The 25,440-nt window shown below is 34.9% G+C and overlaps 2 protein-coding genes across 5 annotated transcripts in view; one reads left to right on the top strand and one right to left on the bottom strand.

The window, feature by feature from the left end:
* SLC38A6 (solute carrier family 38 member 6) overlaps positions 1-17,607 on the bottom strand; it is a 50,948-nt gene extending 33,341 nt beyond the window's left edge. For 2 of the 3 annotated variants that reach the window (XM_016162359.2, XM_016162360.2), the window contains exons 1-5: positions 17,473-17,607; positions 16,259-16,389; positions 14,385-14,458; positions 3,426-3,478; positions 243-282 (exon numbers count right to left, since the gene is read on the bottom strand). In XM_016162359.2, the coding sequence (XP_016017845.2) occupies positions 243-282; positions 3,426-3,478; positions 14,385-14,458; positions 16,259-16,389; positions 17,473-17,577 (403 nt within the window). In that variant the 5' untranslated portion in view covers positions 17,578-17,607. The remainder of the gene's footprint in view (positions 1-242; positions 283-3,425; positions 3,479-14,384; positions 14,459-16,258; positions 16,390-17,472) is intronic. The other variant, XM_016162361.2, reaches the window with a different exon arrangement.
* An 86-nt stretch (positions 17,608-17,693) lies between these two features.
* On the top strand, positions 17,694-25,440 carry TRMT5 (tRNA methyltransferase 5). 2 transcript variants are annotated; one of them, XM_016162358.2, is made up of 5 exons: positions 17,694-17,825; positions 18,962-19,614; positions 21,079-21,203; positions 23,706-24,360; positions 24,726-25,440. In XM_016162358.2, the coding sequence occupies exons 1-5, from the start codon at positions 17,821-17,823 to the stop codon at positions 24,800-24,802; spliced, it is 1,515 nt and encodes a 504-aa protein (XP_016017844.1). In that variant the 5' UTR covers positions 17,694-17,820; the 3' UTR covers positions 24,803-25,440. The 2 variants fall into 2 exon arrangements, with proteins under 2 accessions (XP_016017844.1, XP_016017842.2); XM_016162356.2 differs by lacking the exon at positions 17,694-17,825 and adding an exon at positions 17,851-18,083.

Here is a 25,440-nt window from a genome sequence, read left to right as displayed (position 1 = left end):
AGAGGTGTACTGCAGACCTAATAACAAGATTGAAATCAAGGGTTTACCTGGAACTGATTTAGAAGCAATTGTCCAGACAGGCTGCTAAAAAGGATTTACAAAAAAGAGTAATGAGGATGACGCAGAGTTTCCAAAGATATCTATGTCAGGTTCCTGGCTAGACCTGTGGTAAGGCAAGAAACCAAAGGAGGAAATCATTTCCGTTATATCTATGCATAAGCAGTGCACTTTTAATTACTTACCTCCAATATTCTGAATTATTATGGTGCCTGCCACCACCATCTATAAAAGAACAAATGTATTCAGAAGATGAAAGGGAAAAAATTAAAGGATCAGCATTTTATTAAAATCCAATAACTATTACTAAAAAACAGATGCAGAAGTCGAGAGAAGAGAAATTGGAAAGAATAAATTTTGCCAGCCATTTGTAATACATAAAACTAAATAATTATCACATAAAAAGCTGTTCCTTAACAGTTCCATGGTTACTATAAAGAATACTTTTGAAAGTTTTCTTGGCAGTCATTTTTAACAGTTAAAAAAGTACTAAAAAGCTAGTAATCAGTGATTATCAAAGTACCCCAAAACTGAAATTGAATCTATCTGGTCTCATTCTCCCCTATTTACTAGTTTTACCACATTGCTTCAATAGGTAGATTGAGACAGCTTACGGTGTACTGTGCCAATGGTGTACTGCATAAAGAAATAAATGATATGGTCTTCTGAGTATACCAGCTTGGTATAAATCAAGCCTTTGAACATTCCTGTCTCAGGGATTAATAATCTAGAGCAGGAAACTTTAAAGCCCACATAATCTCAAATCTGAAAATTTAGCAAAATGTTTCAAACTCAAAATATGAAGTGGGCTGAGTATAAGACAACAGGGCATGGTAAATACTATAATATAGTATTGGTGAACTTCTCCCTTTTCAAAATGGGGGAGCTAGTACTCAGCCCTGGCCAGTTGCTGGCATGTGAGACTGTGGATCCAGTGCAGTCAGAAATTGAATTTTTTTCAAAATTTTCTAACTTGTAATTGGCAATTGATTAGTTAAAAAGAAAAAGATCTGAGCCAAACAAAATATGCTTGGGGACTAAGTTCAGCCTGCAGGCTGTAAGAGTCTGATCTTTGATGAGATTCCTTGGAAACTCAAGACAGCACTTTAACCATTCTTGGTAATGAGATGTCGTCAGAGGAAAGAGACATTCTGCTTCCCCCTGGGCCCTTTAATCACTCAAATCTTGGTGGATCTGCACCCCCATGAATGTTTAGAGCTGAACGGCTATCTAGGATCATTCGGTCCTACAAGGACTGGGAACAGATCACCCTCCAGACCCACTGCTACTAGGGATTCCATCAGTGGCACAGCATTTGCCTGTCCTGGAAACATTCTAAGTTATTGAGACCTTGAAGTGTGCAGAACAGGACTAATGATAGGAAAATCTGGGAAGATGTCTTTGAAGATATGGTAACCACCACTCTGACATTTTCTAGAAAAAACTTTGCATGTCATCCCATCTAAAAATTAGTTCCAAAATGTCAGTTATTTATGAAAAGACTATTTTGAACTTTTGGACACTATCTTTCGTATGCAATTGGTACCTGCTGTCAGTCATGTGTGAAAATTAAATTTCTTTTCTATTAATATGTTGCAAAAGGCAATAATAGCAACTTAATGATGATTACCTTTCTATTTGGGGGCTGAATTTAGGCATTCAAGATCTACAAAGTCAGTCTATCTACCTATCTGTCTTCAGTGCCTTGCACAGTGCATTACACATGGTTTTTGCGCAAGAAATGCTTGTTTGGTGAATAAATAAATCAAGGTATAAATAATTTTTAAAACCTTCCTTAGAAGAGTTCAGAGAACATTAAAAATATTTCTTTAATTCTCAGAACAATGTCATCCTGTCACACATCACATCCATATCCGTATCAGGAAAGAAGAAAAGAGGAAAGTTGCAACCCAATTGTGGAAGTGAAGAGGAAATATAAAAAAATCAAACAAAAATAATTCCTCATTTAGAGTATCCTCTGTGTGCCTGCCTACTAAGTACCAGGTGTGCACATCAAAATGATAATGAACTATTCTAGTTTTAGGAAAGGGGACACTCAGCAATCCATGCCCCTCTTTTAGACCTGCTGTTACACAAGGAATGCAGGAAATACTAGTGTGAAATAACAGTGATGATGCTTAAGAGTCATGTTATGGATCATATTAAATTAATTGGAGAGTTTTATTAAATAAATAACATTTCCTTCTTCCTTGGTAAAACCGAATGCAGGAAGTTGATCATGATTATACCACACATTCTGATCTTCAGGAAAGAGTAATTGTTACTAGGGATAACAAAACCCTTTACCGTCAAGTAACTATTTTCCATGTTGTTCAACTTTCAGGTATTAAGATAAGGCCCACAACAGGAGGCTACATAGTATAATTAAAATACTCCCTTTTGCACTTTTAAAACAAAGTTAATTTGAATGTAAATAAAAGTGTTTTCCCCCACTACATATCTTTTTCTCCCAGACTCTGTTCCTAGAAATTAGTTTAGCCATCTACAAATACAGTATCCTTTTAGATAAAAAATAAATAACAAGCAAAAAACACAAACGACATATTTAAAAATGAAAAGAAAAAGGCCTGTTTGGAAACAACATGAAAACAGCTTTTAGAAGTATGACAGCTCTTCAGAAATAGAAAAGTACCACAGCACTAATAATATTGAAATCCTGATCACCTATGGAAGAAGACAGTGTTTCCCCACCTCTTAAATTAGGTTAGCATGCCGATCACAAATGATTGCCCAATAAATACTGCTGTTATTTCTTTTATTCTGAGGAGGAAAAGCAGTAGATTTAGAGTCTAGAGTCCTACAGTATAAAACTGGCTTTCGGTAACTGTGGAAAAATGGGCCCCTCCCTTTCTCTGGGCCTCAATTTCCTCACCTATAAATGAGAGGATAGCTAGATATGTTTCAACACTGTTCAGCTCTTAAATGATATGATCTTCTAATTATCAGTTTTGTAAAGAGTCATGCTCTAATTTTAATACCGTGCTTCTTTCTTCTTCTGTCTTTATGAGGATTTGCTCGGAGAATATAATTAAGGTTAATAATGAAAACTTAAAACAGGCCATTGCTACTATTTTAAAATTAGTCAAGTGATTACTCTCATTTGGATCAAAAATGCTAAAAGACTTTTAAGTGTTGAATTAAATTTATTGATGCATTTTTAGAAAGGGAGTGTAGAGAGATTTCTTCTCTTTCTCTTCCTGCTCCCATTATTCTGTCTTTCTTCAGTTTAGTTTCCTTTTATTCACCTAATTTCTTTCTCTCATCTATACTTGTCTCTTTCAACTGGAACAGAAGGAAATATGCCTCTTTGGATTCTGGACATAGTGAGAAGGGAAAAAAAAAATTACCTTTCCAGGTAATCCAAACGCAAAGAGTCCAAGATCTTCATAAGATGTCACAGCTGTTAAGAGAAATTATAATTTTCACTTTTACACAAAACTATATGTGCACCAAGACTTAATGGGAAGAGATCTATATTCCACTACTACCTTAGAGATACTGGATGGTCAAATTAAATTTAAAACAGAAGTAACCACTTTCTGGGAAACTTTTGAGACTTATGGTCTGTCAGGAAAGAGTCCTCTTAGAATAAATAGAGCTTAGCAGATCACAAGGTTGTCTACCAACCACCCAGGCTGCATTAATTCAAATGAAATAATTACTGAGGAATAACTCCACTTCTCACTAAACAGTACTTGCACACTACATTTTCCAAATGTAAGTTTTTGTTGGCAATGGTTCATGAAAATTGCATATGTAAGTAAAGTTAGATAAAGTATGGAAGTTGTATCATACTTTCATAGACAATCACTTTTCCAGCTACCTAAAATGATGATAATGTGTTCATGATAGAAGAAATACCCTTATCCCCCAAATAGTAGGGCGTACATTTTCTTTTTCATCATAAAAGAGTATAATGTTATATTTTTATTCCATATGTTGAAGAAGTATGGTTACAGAAAAGATGAAAATTAAATGGCTGATAGAAGAACTAAATTTGTCCTAAGCCCATATAGCCTCATGTTCTACCTAGCAACACCACTGGTACAAGTAAGAGAAGTAAAAACGTTTGTAAAATCCTATTGTTTGAAAAGTACTTAATCTTATAGTCCTTACACTAAAAAGAAGCAGATTAGCAGATATTAAGAATCAGTACAGCAACACACATCTCCTATTGAGTCAAAGATATGGCTTATCATTTATTAAAGCAAGTTTTAATATATTGGGACTAAAAATATAGATGGGTTTCCTTTAAACTGCCACTAAACAAAAAACTCCTCTCTACTTTAATAAACGAAGACTGCCGAATATGTAAAAATAAGCTTTTAAAAAATTGTATACGGTCTTTACATGCTATAACAACAAAGCCAAAAAGAAAACACTAAAATCCTGAAAAAAAATGAGTTTTAATAATTAAGAAAAATATTAATTATTTTTTTGCTAAGTATACATTTAAAATTTTAACTTTATTATCAGAGTCGATCAAAGAATTTAGAAACTTTTTGGATTTTACATCTATTTTTAAAAATGTATTTACATAATACTAAACACAGTGGACAAGGACATTTTAGTTTGGAATTTGGGACACAATTTCATTTGAAGTAGGAAACTTTATGCTTTAACAAGGAACGACTTCAATAATAATCTTACAGGGGCAGATTTTAGCTATACAGTTGACCTTTGAACAATGCAGAGGTTGACCTCTGAGTAGTCGAAAATCTGTGTATAACTTTTGATTCCCCCAAAACTTAACTATTAATAGCCTACTGTTGATCAGAAGTCTTATTGATAACATAAACAGTCAACACATATTTTGTATATGTATTATATATTGTATTCTTACAGTAAAGTAATTTAGAGAAAATAAAATATTAAGGAAATCATAAGAATACATTTATAGTACTGTACTATATTTATCAATACTATAAGTGCATGTTATCTGTTTCCAAGATGAATCATGTGTTAGTACCTACGTCAATACTGTCTTATATGACACAAAACACTATAGATGATACATGTATTATTAACACTAAGCTTCAATTTGAAAAAATAATTTGAAAAAGAAATTCATATTTACATGTATAACAATTCATGCATTGATAAACAAAAAAGCAGCAATATGATTGCTTTATGGTAGCTTGTGTGATTGATAAAATTGTTTCACAGTTGTGAAAAAAAAATTTTCCAATATATTTACTGAAAAAAAACCGCATATAAGTGGACCGCATAGTTCAAACCCATGTTGCTCAGGGGTCAACTGTATTTTAGGACATAAAATTAAAAAGCAGAATTACAAAACTAAGAACTGAAATTTTTTCCTCCTATGGGAAATGCCAATATTCTTTTCTCTTTTTTTCAAATAAACATATTCTAAAGTAAATGCCATCACAAAACTTAATATTTTAATCAGTAAATTTTTACTGGTTTTAATATTTCTAAACATAATTGAGTATTAATGTTACATAGGAGCACAATTCCTTATGTTTAACATTCTAAAGCCTTGGCATATATATTAAAAACTAGAAAAATTTCTCAATGTTAGCTTCTATCAAATTTGACACTGAGAAGGTAATTTTGTTATATATTATGTATGTGTGAACCAAGGCCCCAGAGGGTCTCTGGGTCACTATGAGGCATGAGATTAAAACAATATCATTGTTCACATCTCTTTTATGTTAATGTTAATTGTGTCTATTCTTTCTTAAGAAAAACTTTCCTTCCAAGAATTTAAAGCAAGGAGACTTTTCAGTGTTACATATGAAAATATATCAAATAACTTGCTTTTATTTTTTAATTTAATTTAGTTTTATATATTTTTATTTTTATCGATACACAATATTACATTAGTTTCAGGTACATAATATAGTGATTTACATTTTTGTACATTACAAAATGGTAACTATTTATAAGTCTAGTTACCACCTGTCACCATACGAAGTTATAACTATATTATTGACTATATTCCCTATGCTGTACTTACAACCTTGTGACTTATTTCTTTTATAACTACAAGTTTGTACCTCTTAATCCACCATCACCTGTTTCTCTCATCCTCCCCTCTGGCAACCACCAGTTTGTTCTCTGTATCTATGCGTCTATTTCTGTTCTGTTCAAATAACTTGCTTTTAAAATGACCCATTTTGCATTGGTTTCTCAGTTGGTGAGCAAATTATCAAGACAATACTCATCAAGAAGTTTAACTAGGGTTTATTTTTAAATAGAATAAAGCAAGTGCAGATTATATATTTAGTAAACATGAAAAGCAAATAACTTTCCCATGAGCAAAAATTATGATGTTAAAAGATTCCAAAAATAATTGGTATTTCAATTAATTAAATTTACAAAAAGTAAACATTTACTTGTAATTTTAAAATTATAATACAACCTTTATTATTCCAGAAAATATAATCAAACCAACAGCATAATAGGGGTAGTTGTAATTCCAACTTCCGACAATAGTGGTATATGTCTTAGCAACCTCAAATTTTTCTCTATTACTTTCGAGTTTTATAAAAGTATTTCAAAATATAGCACAGTCCCAAATTCAGAGTGAAAAAGGCTTAGATTTTTAAGTGGACATTGAGTACAGTGTTCAAATTCTAACTGTCTTTCAAGTCAGCATATCTGGCTAGTCTTTCCGTTCTGTCACTGTCACATTTTTTTTTTATGTTGCAAAATCAGAAGCACTTTTCCATATCTGAGACATCATGAATATGAATTATGGCTTCTGGCTTAACATTGAGGCTTTATTAAAATATGTACATAGTCAGCCAAACGCTTTATCTCCACATATTCACTTTTTAATGGTTTTCTAGATCATCTAAACATAAACTGAAACAACACTAGTGAAAGTCTTTTAAAGTTCTATCATTTGGGTAATTAAGATGCTGGGAACAATATAAACTGGTACTGATTTTTGGAATGTAATCTGAACAGTGAACTTTTAAAATATTTATAAGATTTGACCACTAAGAGCTTCCATCTTAAGAAATGACAAAAATCAGAGAAATCATTATTTGCAAAGATACTCATCATGCATTATTTACAATGAAAATAAAAAATTACCTAGGGCTCTATAATGGTAAAGTAGTTAAGTAAATTATGGTAAGTATACCTGATTGAATAATATGTAGCCATCAAAAACTGTGTTTATAATAACATGGAAAATGTCAAATATTAAGTGAAAAAAACAGGATTTGAATATGATCCATAAAGCAAAACACAAAAAGAGTGGAATGAATTATAAACAAGTGGTTGTGTTTCTTCCTTTTTTGAGGGAGGGGAATTTCAAATATTCTGTAATTACTATAAGGTATGCTTAAACTTTACTTTTTAAAAAACATATTTGAATAGTTCTGTTTCCTCCAGCTAATATCTGATAGGGTTTATTTAAGCTGCAGTTTTTAATTTCTCTGGTGTTTAATAATTTAAGTGTCACTTTGTCTACCAATAGGGATATTTTTTCTGTTCTTTCATATGATCAATGTTTTAATATCTTATTTATAAAGTGAAAGAGGTTTTGAGAGATATCAAAATAAGATGTGGTGGTCAGTCACATTAATAACACATCCCCATAGAATAGGAATAACATTAATTTTGAAAATTGTGAAGTTAATTCAGTCTTTTACAGGAATTCATACGAGCAGTACTTGGCACAATCATCCTGAAATAACTGAAAGCAGTCATAAGCGATCTATTTGAGGAAATTATTTTTGATGTTAAAGAAATCAACATTATGTTTTTGAGGGAAAAGAATGGCTGTAAAACTTAATGAAATAAATTGGGGAAAATTTTCATCTTTAATGTACCATCAAGGCACATATTAGTGCTATTTTGGCTAGACTGAGACCGTGGCCTCCACAGGAATCATTTGGAAAGCTGCTTCCCATGAAGCAGTGGAATATTTCCAGCTAGTTACTCCAGTGTTCTGTCTGCTTTGCATTTTTTCCTCAATGAAATAGGACAATTAATAAACTCTGGTTACCGTACAAAGCCCAAGTTTCAGCAGCAGCAATATTATCTTTGGATCTGGATTGAGGGACAAGAGTTATTCAAAAACAGTTCAGCTCTCAGAAAGTTGGCCATTTGGAATGTACCCTTATTATTTTGAAATATTTTTCTTTCTTGTGTTTTCCAGCACTTTCCTCTCACCATTTTTCTCCCTAATAGTGTCAAGCAGGTCCTTCACTTATTGAATGTCTGCTATGCAATTACATTGCCACTGCTGACCTTTCTTAATATATGTTTAAGTGTCAGTTTACCAACTAAATATAGTATGATTTTTGAGAACTCAATGCAGTAAAAAAAAAAAAATAGAATGCTGGAATACGATGAATATTCTCCTTTCAAGTGGCACAGAAGCTGTGCTATTGCATGCATAAGGAAAGCTTGGCTCTGCAGTGAACAATATTTTCACGATCATATCCTATAAATGCTATTAATTAATTTTTGACTTTTAGACTCAACTTATAGATAAAAAAATGAATGACTTACATATGAATACAAACAGGAAGTAAATATTGTCATCCCGACAATGTAAGGGGCCCTCAGAAAGAATGCGGGAAACAAAACGAGAGCAGGTGAAAGGAAGGAGCACTAAGATCATATATGGAGAGTCGAGATGCTGTCTAAAGCACATACGACAAAAATAAGGGCTTAAATGTATTATTTAGAGTTATGAAACAATCATTAAAATTAGAAGGGGAAGGAGACAGTGTATCCAAGCTAACTGCTCACTTCTCACAATGAGTGTCAACATATAATCTCTTAAATCAATAAATAAAAGTAGACTTAAGATGGTAACACCAAAAGTTAAAAACAAAAACTCTCAATGTTGTTAACTTTGAGAAATGGAACTAGAGGTGAGGAAGAATGGGCAGGAAATTGCTTCAAGACCTCCTGCAACAAGTGTGCACACACATATGCACATATGCACATACGTGTGTGACTATATATGATTTTTGATAAAAATAACAAAGGCTAACTTAAAAGTATGTTTCACTCTGCACAGACTCACACCCATCCTTTTCCTATAGCCCAATAACAAAAAGTTCAATTTCTGCTACAGGAAACACTTACTGTAATGTCCAGGCAAACTGTACGGAGTCACTGCATGAGCAGAGCACACACGTAACCTAGCCTACGGTTTCTGAACCTCACCACTACTGACATTTTCAGCCCAGATAATTCTTTGTAGTGGAGGGCTGTCCTGTGTATTGTAGGATGGTTAGCAGTATCCCTGGCTTTTATCTACTAGATGCCAGTAGCACCTCACACCCCACTATCCCTAGCTGTGACAACCAGAAATGCCTCCAGACATTGCCAAATGCACCTGGAGGAGCAAAATCAAGTTCAGCCGAGAACTACCCATTAACCAGAAGGATGAGACAGGAACATCAGTCCACGGAAGATGGAGTCACACAATCAGTTCACTTAATTTATTATGGGTCTACTGAACTATACTCGCTAATGAAAAGTAGAAAAAGAGATGAAAATACAGTTTGGACAGCTATCATTCCAAACAATAAGCAAATTGCTCAAGGTGAACATTGAAATGAAAAAGGAATCAACACTCTTTCAGTCAGTTTCAGTTCTTGTGTGCTCTCACAGTGACAGCATCTTGCAGTGCTGAATGGTACTCATTGCGACCCTGAAATAATCCATCTCATATGCACCCAGACCAAGGCTGGGGTGAAAAAAAAAGGCTCTCAGTTTTATTGAGAAATGGTATGTTAGCTTCCAACACGTTGTATAAATGTTGAACACTCTATTTGGTAAACTATATAAGAAATTTTCAAAGGTAATTTTGACTATACATAATTTTGCCTTGCATATTGATTTCATAATTTTAAAACAGAATCTCTCTGTAGCTGTAATACATCCATCCAGTCATCACCCAAGTATCCAACTTATATTAAATACCCTCTGTGTGTCAAGCACAGTTTGGGAGATGCTGAGAAATAAAAAGGTTAATCATTTGAATATACACTGAATTATCCAGGAATACAATTACCCTGTAAATGTATATTTTGTTTTGTTTGGAACTTTGTCAAAAATTGTTCAGCTTTTGGGAAAGTCGCATTACCAACAGCAGTTACTTCGGTTTTGTTTCTCCCTTTATTTTACTGCATGGCATTACATTAAGTATAAATAGTGTAACAGTTTCCTATGGCTGCTGTAACATGTTATCACAAACTTGGTGGCTTAAAACAACAGAAATTTATTCCCTCACAGTGCTGGAGGCCCAGTTTCGCTGGGTTAAAATCACAGTGTCAGCAAGGCAATGCGCCCTCCAGAGAGTCTAGAGAGACTCTGCTTCTCACCTTTTCCAGCTTCCAGGGACAGCTGGCATGCCTTGATCTGTGGCCATATCACTCCTATCTCTGCCTCTGTGTCACAATGCCTTCCTCTCTTCTCTCTGCGATCTCCCTCCATGACACATGTGACTGTGTTTAGAGTCCACCAGGATAACCTCCCCATATCAATGTCTTTAACTTAACCATAACTGCTAAGTCCTTTTTTGCCATATAAGTTAACATTCACAGATTCCAGGGATTAGGATATGGATATCTTTTCGGGGGCCAATATACACCCCACAACCGGTAGGTTACATACCTCTATGAATTTCATTTCAGATAGTAAAGGGAGCATCTAGAATTTTTTTTTTTCATAAAAGTAAGGGGCTGCAATGGATTGTGCTGAGAATCACTGTTGTAGAGAGTTTAAGCAACAACAACAACAACAACAACAACAAAATGCAGAGCATAAGGGGCCGTTTTACTCCTTATTTCCTCATCATCGTTAAAAATTAAAATTCTTATAAAAATTGTAACCTTATTTTAGAAAGAGAAAGATAGAGGACTATGTTCTCTTTCTCAGTAAGTTTTAAAAATGACCAAAATTCTCTTTGGAAGTAACGAAGTGGTGAATCTCAGTATCTACCTTGACTCTTCGACCACCTTAGTGCCTTCTCTCTGCCTCAACAAAAACTCCAAATTCCTTAGGATGTGACATTTGTCTATCTCTTTAGTTTCATTTTCTTCTCTGTACATTGTGCATGAATATAGTAAACTATTTTTTGTACTTTGAGTAAAATATGCAGTATATGCCTTTGTACCTTTGTATATGCTGGGGTATTCTCATTTGCTTGTCTGTTAGTCAAATTCCTTTTCAGCTTAGTCCTCCAGTAAAATTTACTGACCCTCAATCCCCAACTCCGACAATCAAATCACTGTCTCCTCTGAGCTATCACTGTACCTTACACATATTTAAATTATTACACTCATCACAATAGATCATAAATTATTTGCTTGTATATTTGCCTCCCTTATTAGACTATATGTTTTTTCAGGGAAGGAAGTGATTCTTATTTATCTCTGTATTCGTAATAGATAGGAGTACTGAATGAATGAAGGAAGGAAGGAATGAACATCTATCCTGGGCTTTAGTTCTAGGACCTGTCTATCTAGATATACTACAAAGTCCATGTATACAAAACTTAACTCATTTTTATTTTGAACCAACACCTCCTGCTGCACTCTTGTCTCCATTAATTACACTATCAATAACTGAGCATCCCATACTAGAAATCTGAGAGGTATCCTTAGACATCTCCTTCGCCTTTACTCTGCACATTCAGTCATCAGCTCCTCTCAATTATAACTCCCCCACATTCCTTAGCCTGTTTCTTTTTTTTTTATTCCCCTTGATCATGCCTTGTTTCAATCTCCCATTGTTTGATTCTTAGACCTTTGTAACAGCCAGGCCTGACTGCTAACCTACTCAGGTATGGTTAGTAAAAATTAGAGCTAGACAGACAAATGAGAAAGGCACTCCGTTTGGACAGAAGGAATAGGATTTCCATCCTAAACACAATCCTGAGGGCAAGCATGGAGGTGGCTCTTAGATCTGCTGCTCAGTTGTTGTCCGGGAAATTCCCTTTGCTTCTCTTCTGTGCTTGATCCCGTTTCATTAATACTCTCTAACTTCGTTAAATGGTATCTTTCACTGATTACTAAGCAAGGATGCATGAGAATTTTTGAGTTCTTGCATGTATGAAAATGTCCTTATTCCATCTTCACATTCAAATGATAGTTTGGCTGGGTATAGAATTCTATATTGAAATCATTTTCCCCCAGAATTTTGAAGGTTATCTTCAGACTAGCATGAGAGACGTGGAAGAGTGGCTACTTGAGAGGACTACAAGGAAAGCAGTGTTCTCACATGACTTAGGTTCTCATAGAGTAAGAAAGTGAAGGAAATGTTTAGAGAAGAGTCAAGCACACAGGAGTTTTGCTTCTGACTGACCAAAGTAGAAGGGTTTCCAGATTTGGGGAGAAATAGAAGATGAGGTCAGAATATGGATGACAGAGCCATATAGGATGAGTCTGGGAAATGAAGGATAACCTAGGACCCCTGAAGTGACTGACAAAAATTGAAGTAAGAGGTATAATGTAATTAATCCAAAGGATCTCAAGGCAAATAACGGTAATAATTAAGGAAATAGTGGAGACCGGGGACTAGGGAGTAGGGAGTTTACCAGAAGCATGCAGAGTTCTAGAACTCTCATTCTTTCCAGGGGAGAGGGATGTAGAAGACAGAGGAGGGGAGCTATGAGTTTATTCCCAGAGCACAAATGTTTTCCCAAAGAATTGCAATGAGCCAACTGTTTCATAGCAATGTGTACAACATCTTGCAATCTTGAAGGGTTTTGCCCCAATGAGAACTCAATAATAAAAGTACCTACCAAGGATCTGGCATTTCATATACATTATTTTATTTCATTCTCACAACAATCCCAAGAGGAAAGTATTATCATTACCACTTTATAGGTGACAAACTAAGGCTAGAGACCTTATATGCTACCTCAGCTCCCAGGAAAAGTAGCAGAATTTGTAAAATAGCAGAATTTCAAATGAAAAAGTCCTTTATTTTTATATAAATAAATATTTCTCATCTTTACCTCTAAATAAATGAAGTTATTTTGTAGAGACTTATAATAGCCCTTTCTCAGACCAATAAACTCTATATAAGCATAATACTACTTTATGATAGTCCAACAAACTGAAAAGATAATTTATATTTTATTCTCTAGTATATTTTTTAATAGCCTACCTCCACAGAGAATTTTACAATGACTGAAGAAGTTCAATCAACAGAAGGTGCATCAGTGTGTATGAAGAACCATGAAGAAGTTAGTTCATAGACCAAGTAAGCTACAAACAACAACAACAAAAAAGAGAAACAGCAGTATTCACTTTATATGCACCAAAGTTACAGAAAAGAATAACAGATAGTATCATAATTTTAAAGTTAAAAATAGATAAATTAAAGGAAAACAAATATTTAGTGTTACTTGGAAATATTCATAAACTGAATATTTCTCTCAAGTAATTGAAATAAAACAAAATGTTTAGTTATGAAGACATAATTGCCACATAATTGACTGACATTAATCTTTTAGTAGAATCCATAATGAAACAACCTATCAAGATGCCACATAACTATTATAATTAAATAAAAATAATTTTTTTCACAAAGAGCAAAATTTCAAAACATCATAAAAATTCCAGTGAAGTTTCAGGATTTACACATATACTTCTTTTAATGCTAGTAGAGCTGAATTTGGGATGCTATTATGAACAACTTGTTACTTTGAGATTACTATTTGCATTGTTTCCTAGTATTTTTATCTGTCTGCATTTGCCCAAGCCCCTTGAAAACAGGGGCATATGACTGTAGGGTGATGGTCAAAGGCATTATCACAAATTACAGCTCTGAACTATGGATCTTAAATCGGCTATTTGGAAAAATCACCAGATGATTTGTTAAAAACATATTCCTAAATCCCAATTTAGATTTTGGGAATTAGAATCCCTGAGGCTTAGAAATCTTCACTTATATATAAAAATCTGCAGGTGTGTCTTATGCACAGACACATTTTAGGAAAATAGACTAAAGTTGTGGATATAGAACTATGTTCTGAAGAATCTTAAAACTCTCAAGAAATACCTTTGGGCATCTTTCACCTCCTTCAGCCCAGAAAACTATGTTGTGTGTTGTGGAGAAAGGCAGGCAAGAATGCTAGTTTCCTCCACCCATTCTGTCCTTGGGTATTCCCTAATAGAACTGAGTCTATATATCCTAGTCTTTTATATTCTCCTGGCCTATATATTCTCCATTTCAACCACCCTACTGATAATAATGTATGCCCACTGGAAATTCGATTTGAGACATCCAATCCTGTATGTGCATACGATCTCAAGGGGCTGCTTCATCAGATAAATCAATACAATGTTTTTACTCACCTGTCTGAATACACATGCTAAGCAGAAGATAAACTGAGAAAGAAGCCAGGAGAGCAACTATCAGCAGCAAGAAACTAAAATATAAAAGAGTACATAGTCAAACTCCCCTAAAAGTTTCTTTTTAATATTATCTTATTACAACGACAACTTTTTTTTTCACATTCAAATGTTCATAAAGACTTTGAGTAATTGGATTAGCCATTAAAGAAAGTATGTTTCTGTATTTACTAAATTTTATTTAAATGAAAATACACTGCTTGCAAAATAAAAAAATCAGAAAGAAACAAACTTTATCTAAAATAAAATTTCCTACCTCAGCACTCTTTGCTGACTGCTGATTCAGCCATTCAATGACCTTACAGTATTTCCCTTTTATGACTATTTTTTCCTATGCTAAGTCTAAACAAAAGTTTTAGTTGTGAAATCTCATTGTATTCTCTTTACTTACCCCCAACCCGCCCCTTAGAATGATGTGTATCTATCATGTCTTTATTTATAATACTGAATTAAGACTAAATTTCCTAGCATCTGTTAAAAACACACAATCACCAAACCAACTCCCCTCCCCCCCAAAAATGCAGTTAACATACTTCTAATGACACAACTTGAAAAATGTGCAAACAATGTGTTAATTGGGTTCCTCTCACTAACAGTGTAAAAAAGAAACAACAGGCATAATCCCCTTCTTATTCTCAAGATGACAGTGACAGGACAAGCTTCTACAAAGCTATCCACAGTGGAGTGCCCCAAGAGTAGAGTAAATTCTCTGTGTGGTTCACGTAATACTTGTTAATAAGTGGCAAAAAGAAAGGTGAAAGTATATTTGTCAGTAAACTGACATCCAAGACATCACAAAATCACAGTTTGGCGTCACCATATGAAAACTGGGATGTTTGATACGATTCAGTGAGCACACCTTCAGTGGTATAAATCTGCACACACCTGCATGTAAGATGCTGGAGTATAAAACATGTTTTTTCAAAGGGAACTATAAAATAAGTCCTATGATTATGTCTTACTTAAGGTGTCACATATAGTTTTGAAGTTTTAAAATTATAAAAGTTTCTGAATATATCTCATAATAAAAGCAGGTTGGGTTACTTAAGAGTTGGTTTGCTTATCAAGAAATTCAAAATAAAACTGAAAAAAAATGAGAATCTAGTTATTTTAAATTTTCTAGTAAAATAAGTCTGTGTCTACTAACAAAACAAACTTGATCATTCATTCTATTAACCATGGTGCTACATGCTAAAATAGGGTCCAGTTCTAAAGGATTTCAGAGTTTAGTGGTGGAACTAATTTACAAACAAATCGTTATATTACATTATAATAACAATGAATATACAAAGTACTATGGGAACATAGAAAAGCCAGGAATGTCTTTTACTTGGGGCAAACTGGCATATTAGCACAGTCTTGAAAGATAAAAGGAATAGGCGCAGAACACATGTCTGGTCTCAGAGAGGAAACAAGAGAGTAGCAGGAGAGAAGGAGATGGAGAGAAATGAAAAGATTATGTGCTTTACTTCCACTCATAAAATTGCTATTTATAAGGAATCTGCATGGTTGATAAATTTTGACTCACATTGGCCAATTTGACACAGCAAACAAGCCACTTCTTAAGGTTATGAACAAGTATGAATCAAGTTTCCATTCTTTAAAATTAGCCATACTTTTGGATAAAAAATGCGAATTATATAGCATCCCTACAAGCTATAGAAGAGCAACGATATAAGAATACCAGGAAAATGATAAAACCCAAGAAATGATTTAACTAGAAACTGTAAACACCAGCTTCTGGAGCCTGTTTGCTTCTCATTGTACTATCAAAATGGAATGGGGGGTAAGTAATGGTAAAATAAGAAAAAACTCACCTAAATCCAAGGATACCAGTATGAGCCATAACATAAGCTAAGCCAAGGATGCCACTTCCCATGATTGCATTCATCAAATTAAACACTGAGAAGCCAAATGAAACACCTGGGGATCCCTGTCTCTGAAGTTCCTGTAGCACACAAATTTAATACTGTTAAGTATTTGGATGGTGAAGTTTGTTTCATCAAGAAATGAAAGATTTTGAGAAAATCCCCTGCAAACCACAGATATTGTGTGACACACTAGTCGTTCAGTCAGCACTGGTTTCCTTTCCTTTCCTTCTCACCTCTCTCTAGTGAAGCTCCAGGAATTTGGTTTCCTAGGAAAATCATCTCCACCAATACAAAAGCCAGGTAGGCTTTGGGAAGAGCCATGATTAACCTTGGGACTGCAAAACATGAAGATAGGATAGGAATAGGGTGGGGACAGAGGAAGCAGATGGCCTCGGCTCATGTGATTACTGAAGAATTCCTGAGTCATCTTGGGGCTGCTGTACACAAGTGTTGCTCCCCAATTACTGCAAATCCTATCTCTATTTATATACTCAATTAATTAAGTCCACCGAGCTGGAAGGAAGGTTAGGCATACACTACAAACGATATTAGAAGCAATTCACGTTGTTCTGGTGAGGATACCACTGAAAACATCCTCACCCAAAACAGCATTTAGGAACAGAGTCCTAGAAAATGTTACCGTCGGGGGACTTAAGTTAAAAAGCCGAGTGCCTATTGCACAGGCTTTAGGGTCAGGGAAGTGCTGTGTACTTATTACCAAGCCACCTCCATTCCTTCACTGTTAAGGATTTCTGAATTAAGATGTTTACAGGACCCCGATGACTAAGTCGAGAAAAGAAAAATCTTGTGACTCTTGCAAAAACCTCACAAGACTGGTGGGGGAAACAGGAAGCTGACAAACATACTAACAGCAGTGAGCTCCTTAACCCTAGGGCTGCCCCTCTAGTCAGGTCCCCCGCTGCACCTGTTCCACCTGAGCCTGCACCTTTACGTCGGCTTTTATGCCTAGGGCAGGTTAGACTGCTATCACAGTCATGAACTCCGCCGGGTCGCATGTGAATCTTGGCTGCTGACTTTGGTCCTCCTGCCCCAAGCTTTCCCCCTCTTCCCGTGCCATCCTCCTTCTTTCCCCGGTCTTATTTGGCAGGCAATCCAAGGAAGCCTGGTGGCCTCGCCTACAGCAAGCGGCGCCAACTTACGTTGCTTAGCAACGGGCTCAACTCTTCCGCCTCCGCCTCGTCCGGCCGCTGGGTAGAGACATACCAGCCCGGCTCGACGTTGGCGATCCCCCAGGGTGCCTCCATGCTGCTCGCTGGCCGACGACCAGGTCCATCTGCGAGCTACTACCCTGGCCCTCCCGCAGTCAGTCGCGCCAGAGGCGGAGCAGTCAGCCTGGCCCTTCCGGGTTCCCGTACCTCACCAGGGCCGGCGAGAAAGGAGGACATTGACGTGATCTGATGACGCTCGCCTCTCGGTGGCGAACAGTAATGATGTAATTCAGGGCCATCCCAAGCCACCAGCGACCCATTTTCGAGCTGCACCAGAGCATGAGGTGAGAGGCTTGGTCGCGGAGCCAGCTGCAGAGCGACGCTACGAATTAGGGTGGTGGCCTTGGTGAGGTTGGGGCCGCGATGCCCTTGATTGTTCGAAGGAGCCGAGGGCCTGGTGACGGTACACGTCTGTCCGGAGCTGCTCTCCGCCTCGCCGTGCTTGGCCGCGGAAACGTGGCGAGGTCGCCCACCATCCCGGGTGCTGAGTCCGGGTCCAAATGCTGGATAGTGAGGAATTTAATCTTTTCCAACGCTTTCTGGTAGATGCTTTAGCCACGTTTTACATGTGGGGAAGTCGAGACTCAGACTTAAGTAATTTACCCAAGATTACTCAGATGGTTAACGGCTAGACCCAATTTGAACACTGGCTGTGAAGTTTGAAATTTTTTTTACAGGATTCTGGGGAGGGCCCCTTCCTCTTACAATTACTTCTTTGGCATTCTAGGAGGAAAACTGAATAACTATTACTCTTAATGACATATGTATATAACACTCAGTACAGTCTTCGGTCTCAAAATACTGAAACCTCTAATTATAGGCAGGACTTCTAGCAATAAAGTGTTCACTAAATTCAGTCATACCTGGGTTTTAATCCTTGCCCAAACACTTACCAGCAAGGAGACTGGGTGAGTTAATCTACTTCTGCACTTCAGTTTACTCATTTACAAAAATAAAGATGTGATACCATACGCCTCCCAAAATTTATAGTGTGTAAAGCATTTATCACAGCATCTGACACAATAAGCACCCATAACAATATCCTAGTAAATACTGCCATAAACATATGACTATTTCATTTAGAGATATCCTTTAACTCAAATCTCAGTTCCAACCCTAAATGCATGCTGTAGCAAATTGTGGAAAGAGAGGGTCATTAAGTACAGGGAGGCTGATCACTAAGACCTCAACCTAGCAGCAGGCGGGTTGAAGGTGTAAATTTATTATGTACCACTACAAAAGTCATTCTGTCCTGGAAAAGATAGTATACTTCTCATACACCACTAAAAGTTTAAATTACCAGCATTTAGCAGACTATGTAAAACAATTTAGATTTTTATTCTTAAAACCTATTGTAAACATGTAAGTTGGTTTGTAGCTTTATGGCATTTTTTTTTTTTTAACAATGCTTTTTTTTTAGGATCTTATGGAGGCCATTTGGATTAAGAAGACTTCTCAAAGTGGAAAGCTGTAGACTAACCGAATCAGAATCATTGATTCCACTAGCTTGGACATCACTGATACAGAAACTTAGCAGAGCACCTGGTATTTTCTTGTTGGATCAAAGAAAAAGATTTTCAACTATGCCTGAAATAGAAACAAGTCAGAGAAACTCTGAATTGTTTTCACCACCCTCTGATGTTCGAGGAATGACAAAACTTGATAGAACCGCTTTTAAAAAGACAGTCACCATCCCAGTCCTTAAAGTGAGGAAAGAAATTGTTAGTAAATTGATGCGATCCCTTAAAAGGGCAGCACTACAGCGCCCAGGCATAAAACGTGTGATTGAAGATCCAGAAGATGAAGAAACTAGACTGATTATGTTGGATCCCTATAAAATGTTTACTGAGGATTCCTTTGAGAAAACAGAACTCAATGTTTTAAAGCAGCTTAATGTCAATCCACAGATATCTAAATATAATTTGGAACTAACTTATGAAAACTTTAAGTCAGAAGAAATCTTGAGAGCTGTGCTTCCTGAAGGTCAAGATGTGACTTCAGGATTTAGCAGAGTTGGACATATTGCCCACCTGAATCTTCGAGATCACCAACTACCTTTTAAGCATTTAATTGGTAGGTGAATCCTAGAAAGTCAAACACGAGAAAGCAATTAGCAAGTTCTAATTTTAGTTTTTAAAATTATTTTTTAAATGCCAAATTATAAAAGTACAAGACACTGTTTATTTATACTTTAATTCATTCAACTAATTATGCTCCTTCTATATGTCAGGCACCATACTTTGTTAGTGCCCCTAGCCTTTTAGAAATAATTGTGTTTGTCATATTTCTAAAGCCCCAAGTTTGAACCTGGATTCTTTATTCTTTGGGAAAAGAAAGTAGAAAACTAATCACAATTGCACTTTCCTTATGTGAATATTTGATGTTCATGCATTCTACAGATTAATCATTTTAATGTAGAATTATTGTCAGAACTCCAGGGAATTATTTTCAGCTTTAAAATATAGTACTCAGTATTTTGCATGGGTAGGATTTCAGAAATATTAATGCATTTCCTTTGTTTTTGATGAAAGAGATTGATAATGCATAGCAATAACATAGTAAATACTTAAGCAAATCTTTATAATTATGACTGGGTGCAATGTCAGATCTAGGCTTTCCTATGAGTCATTGCCTGTCCTCAGACATCTGTTTTGTCATTCCTACTTTATAAACTCTCATAAAGGGGCACTCATAGATTAAAAGTGAAATATTTTCATACAATGGTATTTTTAAAACTTTTACTATAAACTTTCAGATTTTTTTTTTTTTTTAATCCTCATTTCAAACTAACTTCTATACCTTAAAACTTGAGTTCTGGTACCTGAAGCAGAACAGGAAAAGAACAATGATCGACTGGAATTTATTGATATCATATTCAAAATCAGGTGTCAGAAATAAATTGGACAAATTCTGATTGTATTTTAGCAAATTCGTATTATTGAGTACTCTCTACTAACACATATCAAGTTATCTCTCTTTATGTAGTGAAGTAGCATATAGATTCTTACAAATTTTTTAACTGCTGACAAAGTACACTTTGATTAAAGGGCATCAATATACCTACCATTTCTGGTATATTTTATTATCTTTGTAATTTTTTTCTGGTGTGGCAAATTTTTGACAAAAGAACAATTTAAGTAAATGAACTTTTAATTTAGATAAGACTAAAGAATTTATGTTTCCTATATTTGAAAGCATTATTTTGCTGGTATATACTTCCATAGTGTTACCAGTTCCCTATGGTCTACCTTTTTGCTTTTTGGTATATTCATGGAAAAATAGTAGGTAGACCTAAACTCCTCAAAATTGTTTCCTTAATAATGTACCTATACATTTTTTGTGTGTATGTATTGGAGGCTCATGCATTAAATTTAGTAATCTTGAATTTTGAGAATTGCATACCACTTTACACACACTAGACGCCATTTTTATCAATGAACCAAAAGAAAATACAGTTCATTTCCATTTCACATCTGCAGTTTTAGTTTTTGTTTTGTAATCATTAGCCAATATTTATTATGAATTGTCATCTTTTAGGTCAAGTTATGATTGACAAGAATCCAGGAATCACCTCAGCAGTAAATAAAATCAATAATATTGATAATACATACCGAAATTTCCAAATGGAAGTACTATCTGGAGAGGAGAACATGATGACCAAGGTATGGAGTATTTTATTGTCTCCTAGAATGTTATATTTCAAGATTAATATTTAGAATCAGAATAGATGACAAAGATTGAGATATTTTTACTACCCGGTATTGACTATGTAAGAATGTGAACATTTACATATGTTATAGATGAGAATGCAAATTTAATTCATTAAGGAAGAATGTATGGTAATTGCAATTTTGAATGAATGTATCCTTTGACCTAGCATCCCATTTATAGGATGACGTTATCTCAAGGATATAATTAAACAAAATTGTAATGATGTATATATTAGGTTCTTCATCAATATTTTTATAATAAAATAAAGAATGGAAAAAACCTAAATGTTCATCAGTAGAGAACTGATTAAATTCTAGTATAATAATTAAATGGAATAGTCCTTCATAAAAGGTTATTTAGCTCCATACTAATTAAAATAAATTGCTCATTGACAGGTTAAGTGACAAAAAAAACCAAGCTGTAGAACACAGATCCATTTTAACTAAATATGTAAATATGTACATATATTAGAATATTAACAGTGGGCCCATTTTTATTTGATATAGTTATTGGTGACCTTTGTTATCATTATACTTTTCTACTGAACACATTTCTTTTATAAGAAAAAACTATCTTTCATAAAAAAAATAAAATTTTCTTTGAAAATTATTTCAAAGAAAAAATATGTAGGAACTGATTCCTAGTAAAATACTTTCTCATTCTCCACCCCCAAAATCCTCCAGAGTGCTGGATATAATAAACTTTTTTTAAACCAGAATTCTTAGATTATCATTTATTAACATTTTGTGAAATTTTCTACCCAACCTAAAAAATAGACTAAATTCTCTCTGTAACTTGACAAAAGTTTTAATAACAAAGGCCACTCTTAAATGTTAGATGTATCTTTTAAATAGAACTTTATAAAACTTGGGACAGAGTATATGCAAAGTAATTATTTTTTTAAGATTCTAGGCTACGTAGACCTAGACGAATATTATTTTATTATTTCTCCATAATTTAATAGGATCAGAATATTAAAATACGACTTACTACACACACTTACTTGTTAGGCCCTGAACTAAATGCTTGGAATGTAACAAATTCTAAGATGCCCACAAGATAATGGTTTTTATTAATATTCTCTTTATGTAGATGAAGTAACAAGGAATAACTGACCAGGGTATTTGGAACCAGGCTTGTAACTCCAGACCTCCACTGTCTACTGCTTGTATAAAATGTATGAGGTCTGTCATGGCAAGTAAGATTTGAATGTGAACCTTTTGGTAATAACAGTGCTTATCTCAACTGACATTAAGGTATACCCCGATTAAACATGATGCATGTTCACTAGGCAGTGATCCTTAGGGTAACAGGTAACATCATTCTTCTCAGAAAGATCTAAAAGTTCTGAGGAATGTCTGTAATTTTATAAATGCCTTGTATTTGATTTCCTAAATCAATAAAGTTTGTTCTTAGGACACGTTTTATACCTAATATTGATACCATAATATTAATTAGCTGAAATTAATGCGGAGGGAGAGAGAGAGCAAAGACAGTATAAATAAACCTAGAGGGTACTTAGCATTTAATTTTAAAAGTAGATCTGTGCTTCACATTTAAAACCTTAAAAGGGGAGTAGAAAGATTGCAGGAAAAGCATTCATAAGATTTCAGGAAACGCATTCACAGGTTATATACCCCAAAATGCTTTCAGTTGGCAGAATCATGGAAACATTCCTAACTCTGGAACCTTAATAATATGGCCAGAGTGTCTAATGTGGTTGAAAGAAAAAAAAAAATATGTACCAAGTTAGAATTAACGTCCACTGAAAGTGCAATATGTAAGATATAGCTCTATCGGATTTATAGAACTTTCTGACCTTTGATTCTTTGTAAGTTAAAATTGGGAAAGGAGAAAATAGGAGAATGGTTTGTTCTATACATTGGCTCTAAACTTATAGACATGAAACTTGCAAAGTCCACGTTACTGTCTAAAAACGTAGCAAAATACTTGAAAATTCATTGACACATGACACATCTATCATGCCTCCCTCTTACAAACTGAAAGCTAAATAAGGAGGGAAGCTTGTTTGTGGTGTGGAAGTGCTGTCTGCAACTTAGCTACACACCATGAAGATACACGTGGTCTGTTGTTATAAATGTTAGGATTTTTCCTATCTGGTCACATAGAGTATAATTAAGCCAGCAAATTGGCCTATCTGAAAAATTCCTCATGTGATTTGGGAACCACTTTATGACCCTTTAGGATGATATAGAGAGCCATTTGGCTCTGAAGAGATGACTTCTCATGAAAAAGTCTAATACGGGATATTAACTGGCCTAAAGTAAAGCATAAATACCAGAATTCTAATTAAAATGCCTTTAAATGTATTGTTATTTGCTCTTAATAGTAATAAATTGAAATATGTCTGTGTGTGTAGGTGCAGCTCTCCATAATCAGTGGCTGAAATTTAAGACTAAGCTCATTGACCAAAAGTATAATACGTTTTTCAGGTTCGAGAAAACAACTACACCTATGAATTTGATTTTTCAAAAGTCTACTGGAATCCTCGTCTCTCTACAGAACACAGCCGTATCACAGAACTTCTCAAACCTGGGGATGTCCTATTTGATGTTTTTGCTGGGGTTGGGCCCTTTGCCATTCCCATAGCAAAGAAAAACTGCACTGTATTTGCCAATGATCTCAATCCTGAATCCCATAAATGGCTACTGCACAACTGTAAGTTAAATAAAGTGGACCAAAAGGTAAAAGTCTTTAACTTGGATGGGAAAGACTTCATCCAAGGACCAGTCAGAGAAGAGTTAGTGCAACAGCTGGGACCACTGTCAAAAGGAAGAAAACACTCTGTGCACATTGTCATGAACTTGCCAGCGAAGGCTATTGAGTTTCTTGGTGCTTTCAAATCACTTTTAGATGAGCAGCTATGCAGCAGTGAGCTCCTCCCCATGGTGCACTGTTACAGCTTTTCCAAAGATGCTAACCCTGCTAAGGATGTTCAGCAACAAGCTGAAGCTGCCTTAGGTATTTCCTTGGATGCATGCAGTTCAGTTCACCTAGTAAGAAATGTTGCCCCTAACAAGGAAATGTTATGCATCACCTTTAGGATTCCTGCTGCTATACTCTACAAGAACCAGACCGTAAATCTAGGTAAGAAATTTATGGGAAATTAAATGTAAACTATAATCCCTTTCATGTAGCTTTCTTAGGCTATATGTATATTTTATGTTATTTATTAAATTTTGAAGAAGTTAAACTAATTCTAGTTAGATATTTCAGTTTAAGATCCCTTGCCATTTGTGACTACTTTCTCTGAATTTTACAAATTTTAGTATGATACACTATTTAGCCTAGTAGAAGGCTATTTCATTAAAATAATAAATCCACGGGAATGGTACTCTTTGTGTATAAGTTGAATAGATTAAAATTTTTTAAATGCCTATATTATTTACTTTTAAAAGTATTTTCAAATGTTAAGCATCTTATCTAATATAGATTTTCTGGATTTGTTACAGAGAATCATGAAGATCCACCTCTCAAACGCCAGAGGACAGATAAAGCCTTTTCAGAAGAAAAAACACAGCTTGCTTAAATCACTTAACTGGAAATGTCTTCTCTATCTCCCCATTAGGTCATTATGTAGTGAAATATGATTTTTATTATTTCATCAAATCTTAGCATTGTTTCTGTAGTATTGAACTGTTATATTTTACCCTTGCTGTCTGATAAATTGAGGATTATCAAATTAAAATTTAAATGAAATAAGCCTCCTAAATATATTTTATCTGTTATGACATTATTCTTATAATCTAAATTATAACTAATTTTTTCATTAAATATGTCTGTCTCTTGGGAAAATGGTTTTTGAAGGTAAGGTAATTGTGTGCTAACTAGGAAAGCACTAATCACTTAGTGGTTATCCTTAGTTGAAGAATATAGCTAAGTTTTGGATAAATACTCTTATACTATCACTATAAAAGTAATAAGAAATGTCACAGCAGAATTTCTTTACAAAATAAATGAAAACGAGCTTGCAACCAAAGTAAGTCTCCAAATGACTCTTGTAAGCCAAGCAAGAAAACCCATTTGCTAATGGTGAATTGTGTTTAAATGTAGCAGCCAAAGAAATGTGTCCAGAGAAAGTAAACTTTTGACTATTGGCCTTTGGCAAGAACAATTGCTCAAAAATTTGAGAACATTGGGAGCAATATCAATAGTCAAAAAGGTAAA

This window comes from Rousettus aegyptiacus, unplaced genomic scaffold (genome assembly GCF_014176215.1).
Source record: "Rousettus aegyptiacus isolate mRouAeg1 unplaced genomic scaffold, mRouAeg1.p scaffold_m13_p_3, whole genome shotgun sequence".
Classification (NCBI taxonomy): domain Eukaryota; kingdom Metazoa; phylum Chordata; class Mammalia; order Chiroptera; family Pteropodidae; genus Rousettus; species Rousettus aegyptiacus.
The sequence above is the reverse complement of the archived record's forward strand: the minus strand, read 5'-3'. Positions and strand labels throughout refer to the sequence as shown.

What these genes read in the sequence shown, in the direction of transcription:
- TRMT5 (XM_016162356.2), top strand. Translation starts at nt 17,905, where the DNA reads ATGCCCTTGATTGTTCGAAGGAGCCGAGGGCCTGGTGACGGTACACGT. An exon ending in ACCTTTTAAGCATTTAATTG is followed by an intron (nt 19,615 to 21,078) that starts GTAGGTGAATCC and finishes GTCATCTTTTAG; the next exon opens with GTCAAGTTATGATTGACAAG. An exon ending in GAACCAGACCGTAAATCTAG is followed by an intron (nt 24,361 to 24,725) that starts GTAAGAAATTTA and finishes GATTTGTTACAG; the next exon opens with AGAATCATGAAGATCCACCT.